The following is a 6,364-nucleotide window of genomic DNA, read 5'->3' as shown; positions in this document are numbered from 1 at the left end:
GGGTACGGTGTGCTGGGATACTTTCCCCCCAACCCCCTCCTCTCCCCTCTGCCACCCCTCCCCCACTCCCTCCCTTCTTCCTCCTTTCCCCTTCCCCGCACTGCTGACTCTCCTCGACTTCTGGCTGCTAATAGGAACTTCCACCCCGAGTTGGAGCAGACCCTCTGCCTGACCTGCCTCAGCTGCGACTGGCCCCAGGGGCCACAGGTATGCTGGCCAAGCTGTGCAGCTGCAGCGTCTGCAGTGCCGCCATGTGGGCTATGCAGTCAAAAGGCCCAAGCGCTTACCTAGCCATGCTCCCTGTGAGCTCAGTTTATGAAACAGGCTTAAATCTGCCTGGACAAACTTGTTTTCTGTGACCATGATTTTATGCCACTGCTGCCAGCTCTCTTACTCTAGTTCCAGTCATACGTCTCTTTGCTAAAGTTACCTAAGGCTTTCATTTCTACCCTGTCTCCATATGATTTTTACTACTGTCATTAAACTCTATTCAGTTATAACCAATCTACATAGTGCTCAATCTTGTCAGAAGTTTGTTAACTACTAAGTTTATGAGACAGAATTCCCAAAAGCCTCTAAAGTTTCTCCCACGAGGTTTCAGAAGATGTGGACACAGCTACAGGATACCACCTGAAATAGGCAGTGGACAAAAACCAGCTACCCTGAGTCAAATGACTTACGTTGTCTAAAACAAGGTTAGACATTTCTCATGTCACAGGCATCCATTCCAGAGAAAAAGCTCTGCATCTTCTGCTCTTGGAAGCCAGATGACTCAGTTGAGTTGCCATTGAGACCAGAGAGACCACAGAGAACTGTTGGCTAGTGGACTCTGTCATTTTTTTAAATATATAACTGGTATATAACTGCTAGATTTTTATTTCTCAGACTTCTGACTACATTGACAGATAGAAGAAAACTTTCATAGATGTTATTTCCTTACCTAAACTGTTTCCATTAATTAAATGCCTCATATTTTCTCTTCTTGCTGGGACACTGTTCTAATATTATCTGAGTTCCTATAAATTTGCCTAACTCTAATAAAACATTCCACTATACGATCCAACTTTTTAATCTTGTTCCTTCTACTCTACAAAAGGCTCATGTTAAAGACTGCTCATGTGGTTAACTCATGTTATCTGTTTTATAAACTTATAAGCTACAGAACATCCACTCAGATCCTCCTCTCATGGACCAAATAGACTCCATCCAGATAAGTGCATCTGCCCACAGTTCCCACTTACTACCTATTCCAGAGGGTGGGATTCCTCTGGGTTTCAAATGTACATCTTAAGAAAAAATTTTCTTTCTCCCAAATGTACTTACTCTTATTCTCTACCTACAATAATGACTTCCAACATCTTGTCAAGTCCAGGCACTTACTACACCCAGGACAGCTCCAGAGAAGCAACCTCCAGATGTTCCATCTCCTGTCACAGACGCTTCTTACTGGACCTGCTTCTTCTGACCTATCCTCAGATGGCTCCACAGGCCCTGGACAGCAAGGAGACAGCCAACTCTCCTAAGTCTGGACAAACACCCCCATACCCATTCCTCTAGGTTCCCCAGAGACATGTCACCCCAATGTCAGCATGAAGCAGCCAGATATTACAATGACCCTATTCCTGCTTCTAATTTTTTCTTTCTTAGCTAAAACAAAATGGGGGAATGTTGGTATTCTGTCTAAACTCCATCCCCACAGTTCCTGGCAGCAACCAGGTATGCGTCTCCCTACAGTTCCTGAGCATCCTTGGTGGTTCCCAAGATCCTTTGAGGTATCCAAGCAATGATAACAATAGTAAGGCATCTGTTGCTTGTTTTAGCCATGTTGAAGTCTTCACTGATGGTACAAAAGCACAGTAGAGAAAAGCTTCTGTCTGAGCACAGTCAACACAGTGACTAACAACAGACACAGTGGCTGGCCACTGCTGCATGGTCGTGGTAAATAAGTCAGCTATTTAATCCAATTAAAAGCCAGTTTCACTTAACGTTGAGATAACAAAACCTTAATTTTATTAATTCTCCACCTTGGAGTATATCTTTTTAATAGACCACATGACTAGAAATAGAGGACATAATAATTCTGCTAATCGATTGAATATAAGAGTGATCTCAAGAGAAGCACTTGTCACCAGGTGGCACTGCAGAGGCAGAGGCAGGGGAATATCCATGAGTTTGAGGACAGCCTGGTCTACAGAGTGAGTTCCAGAACAATGTGTTCTACATAATAAGTTCTGGGCCAGCCAAGGCTACATAGTGAGATCCTGTCTCAAAACAAAAAGTAAAGAAAAGCACAAAAATACAGCTGAATTAATGAGAGGATGTTTCATCATTTTTTATGGAATGCCATGTTTACTGGAAAGATGTACTAACTATCCTTATTCAACATGGATCACTAAGCAGTGATCCTGTAACTCTATATAAACCAGGTTAGCCTCAAGTTCACAGAGCTCTTCCTTCTTCTGCCTCCTACATGCTGAGATCAGAGATATTGTCCACAGTCCCAAACAATAATCTGAAAACGACTGCAACGGGCAACTTAAAAGAAAATAACTCTCACTGCCTGCTGTCATTGATACAATTCAGACTTTCATCTGAAAATAAGGATTTTTCAAACATCTTTTTTTTTTTTTTCAAGACAGGGTTTCTCTGTGTAGCCCTGACTGTCCTTGGAACTCACTCTGTAGTCCAGGCTGGCCTCGAACTCAGAAATACACCTGCCTCTGCCTCCCAAGTGCTGGAATTAAAGGCATGTGCCATCACTGCATGGCTTTTCTCTAGCTGCTAGGAGCTAGAGAAAATTTCATTATTGAAGCCTTTTCTGTTGCATTGGTTAATGTGATTTTAAAGACACATCAGGTATTGAAGGTCTGCATGATTTGGCAAGCCAACAATTTCAATACATGGTGATTCAAATAACTCAGTAAGAGCTATTCAAAGTGCTACAGAGAGCCACAGATCTCAACATCTGGGTTATATTCTTGCTAACCTTTATTAAATGAATACTTTTTTCACTTGGTAAAGTATTAAGAAAGCTCTCAACTATTTGAAAGGTTATTAAAGCACTCTAGCTTTCCTAGCCAAATACACATGGCTAGTGAGGTTATTGATCTTAGTGGAGACCCAAACCAGTGTAATTCCTAACCGTATTCTTTAGAACCATAGACAAGCACAGCACTCACTTCTTACCTCATCAAAGAAGCTTTTTCTGCAACAGATGGAGACCATTACCAAAGACCTCAATAGTCAAAATACAGAGAACAACTGACCTTGAGATGCTCAGCCCCAAGTGATACATCTACAATTCAGCTCCTGCACCTAAGGCTCAAGAGATATTAGGGTAGGCAGAGTAGTGGGTAGAAAGATTTTTGAGAGCTAGGGAGGGGATCAGGAGGTCTGCTGTGATGTTGTACCTTCAAGCTTCACCAGGGAAGCCATACCCATGAGATCTCAACAACGTGGGTACCTGCCTAAACAAGACCTGAACAATTCCAACACCAGTTGCCATCCCAGTATAGCTAGGAGAAATCTCATGTGTCCCCGCCCCCCTCAATGAAGAGCTACAACTTCTCATAGAGAATTAGTCTTCTCTGGAGATGAATCCTGTGATTGGTTATCTAACACCAAGTAGTCAGCCCTAGAAACATATGCATAGCAACACTCAGCAGACTCAGGGGTTGTGTTTATATGTTTATTCATTCACATGTATGTGTAACAACAACCGCTAAAGAAGAATTGGTCATGCACTTGGGAGTGGGCGGGGTCATGGGCTGGGTAGAAGACAGGGATGTGAAAATACTCGTGCCTTTACCTAAAACACATTTGTAGGAGGCCAGATCTCTTCTCACACTTCTGTTCTAAGAACATATTGCAACAGATTGAAGGCAGAAGCCGAGAGAAGAGCCCGGCTGTCTTCTGCTGTGCCAGAATTAAAGAGATTTATAAAATGTGAAGTATTCTTTTCACTAAAACTGATTTAGTGTAGTTGGTACTTTTGTTTAGTTAGTTTTCATCAAAATGCAGTATTTATGTGAACATGTAATAGTTTTTAAAAATGAACAGATATATAAATATATTTTAAATATCCCAATTTTAATTTCCTAAGTAGTGACTCCTTACAGATATAACCAAGATAAACAAATCTCCTTAGGGTCTTTAATAATTTTAAGAGCATAAAGAATTCCTGAGTTCAAACAGTTGAGGATTACTGCTCTAAAGACTACTTTTGTATTCAATAGCTAAGGACTCAGAAAAGAGAATTAATGCCTTCCAGGATGTATGATTTTCAAAGCACTGCCACCAGATTTCCTCCCCCATCCCTTTCCAAGTTAAATGAAATATTGTCCTAAAAAGAATAAAATTACATAAGCGAATAGGAAGCTAAATTTTTTTAGATTTTTTTTTTTCCAGGAAGGTTTAAAATCAAAGTATTAAGCTGACTGTGTGGCTCAGTAGTAGAGTACCTCACTAGCAATTGTAGAGAACAGGGCTTAGTTCACGACACACACACACACACAGAGTAAGGTTTAAAATCAAAGTATTAAGCTGACTGTGTGGCTCAGTAGTAGAGTACCTCACTAGCAATTGTAGAGAACAGGGCTTAGTTCACGACACACACACACACACACACACAGAGTAAGAGCTGGACTTGATAGAAAATGCCTATAATCCCAGCATTTGGGAGGATAAAGTGGAAATATTGAAAGTTCAGGTCAGCCTGGGCTACAGTATAAGACACTGTCTGAAAAAACAAACCAACAAAGTAAGCTAACATCATGTATCATGTGCCATCTTTGTTTAGTTGATTACTTTTATTTATTATCTATCTGTCCTTGAGTCCCAGTCTCACTGTGTAGCCCAGGCTGGGCTCTCCACCTTCCTATCTTACCTCCCAAGTGCTCAGATCACAGATATGACCACCGACCCAGACTTCATTTAATTTTAAAAGATTGTGCTAACCAAATTTTGTTGGTTTGAATCCAAAGTGGTGATGGTGATGGTGATGGTGAATTTGAAGGGCCCAACCTAACATTACAAACCCCATTTTGCTTTCAGACTCCATTTTATGATTAATTTGCCCTTAGAATGAATTCATCAGCTGGAAAAACTCCAATTTGTTTCAGGAACCATGTCACCCTGGCAACAACCACAATTCCTCTAAACAAACAGCCATTCCACCCCTAACAACAGCCAATCAGTTTTCAGGGGAAAGTAACTAATGTCTCAAAATAGATTGATTAAGCTAGCAACCATTGTTCATACTAAGCTGAAATCATTACTAACCAGTAGCAATGTGCCAAGCAAATGCCAACCAAATATGTAACTGCCAAGTTGAAAAGTCCCTCATCTGCTGCAACCATGATAAAAAGGCAAGACTTTTACCAGCTCAGGACTTTACACACTGGGATCCATGGTGCTGGAGAGGTTGGAGGGTCTGAGCTCGAGCTCAAATAAAGACTCTTTGCTTTTGCATACAAGTTGAGTTCCCGGCGGTTTCTGGTGGTCTGTGGAGACCCTGCGATCTGGGCATAACAGAATTATCACATTGGCAGAAGTGGCTTACTAAAAATTTAAACTCACCTGTAAACACACTTGGATGTGGGAAGTTAATAACAATGAGCTTCATTATCATCTCAGGGTAGCAGACAGCAATCAGCCAGGCAATCATGCCTCCCCAGTCATGGCCGATCAGGACACATTTGCTATACCCTATGACCCAAAAAAACAAGTTGAGGTCATTGTAAAGAAATGCGTGAAGTCATCTCATGTAAAACAGTTACGTTTCTGAAACTATGTACCACTCTTTCACCAGATGTTCCTGATTATACACTTTAAAAATATTTACAGAATAGGGCTTGTAGCTCGGATGACAAAAGCAGGAATCTAAGGTCAGCCTGGCTTACATAAGATACTGTCTCAAAAAGAAAAAAAAAAAAAAAGAGCCATTGAGTCCATTAATTCTTTAGATACTGTCCTGAACCAAGCGCTGAAAATAGGTGACTGTTGAGTGCTTAGCCCTAAATGGGACTTTTGTGTCAACCCCTCTCCTCCCAAGACTCAGAAAATATCAAGGAATAGAGGTAAAAGACTGAATGCCAGAGGATGGAGAGCCACCCAGTGGAGGGGCTGTCTTCCATGGCACAGTCGCTGCACTCATGAACACTGCAGCTGTGGGTACCTACACAGTCCACCCAACAAACGTACTTCAGATAGAGTGACTTGTGAGGCTGTATCCATTCTGAAGAGCTTCTAGCAAATGATTGATAGGCAATGCTGGACTTAGCTGGATGCTGGGGCACAGCTATCTGCTGGGAAGGGCTGGCTGCTGGGAGGGGCTGGCTGCTGGGAGGGGCTGGCTGCTGGGGAG

General features: G+C 41.9%; 1 protein-coding gene across 1 annotated transcript in view; it reads right to left on the bottom strand.

Annotated features, from left to right (window-relative positions):
* Positions 1 to 6,364, bottom strand: part of Ephx4 (epoxide hydrolase 4) — a 29,788-nt gene that overhangs the window by 11,548 nt on the left and 11,876 nt on the right. Inside the window, exon 4 of the mRNA XM_031342230.1 lies at positions 5,578 to 5,706. Within this exon, the coding sequence (XP_031198090.1) occupies positions 5,578 to 5,706 (129 nt within the window). The remainder of the gene's footprint in view (positions 1 to 5,577; positions 5,707 to 6,364) is intronic.

This window comes from Mastomys coucha, unplaced genomic scaffold (assembly GCF_008632895.1).
Source record: "Mastomys coucha isolate ucsf_1 unplaced genomic scaffold, UCSF_Mcou_1 pScaffold22, whole genome shotgun sequence".
In the NCBI taxonomy this organism is placed as follows: domain Eukaryota; kingdom Metazoa; phylum Chordata; class Mammalia; order Rodentia; family Muridae; genus Mastomys; species Mastomys coucha.
Note: the sequence above shows the minus strand (reverse complement) of the source record. Positions and strands in the feature narration are given on the sequence as shown.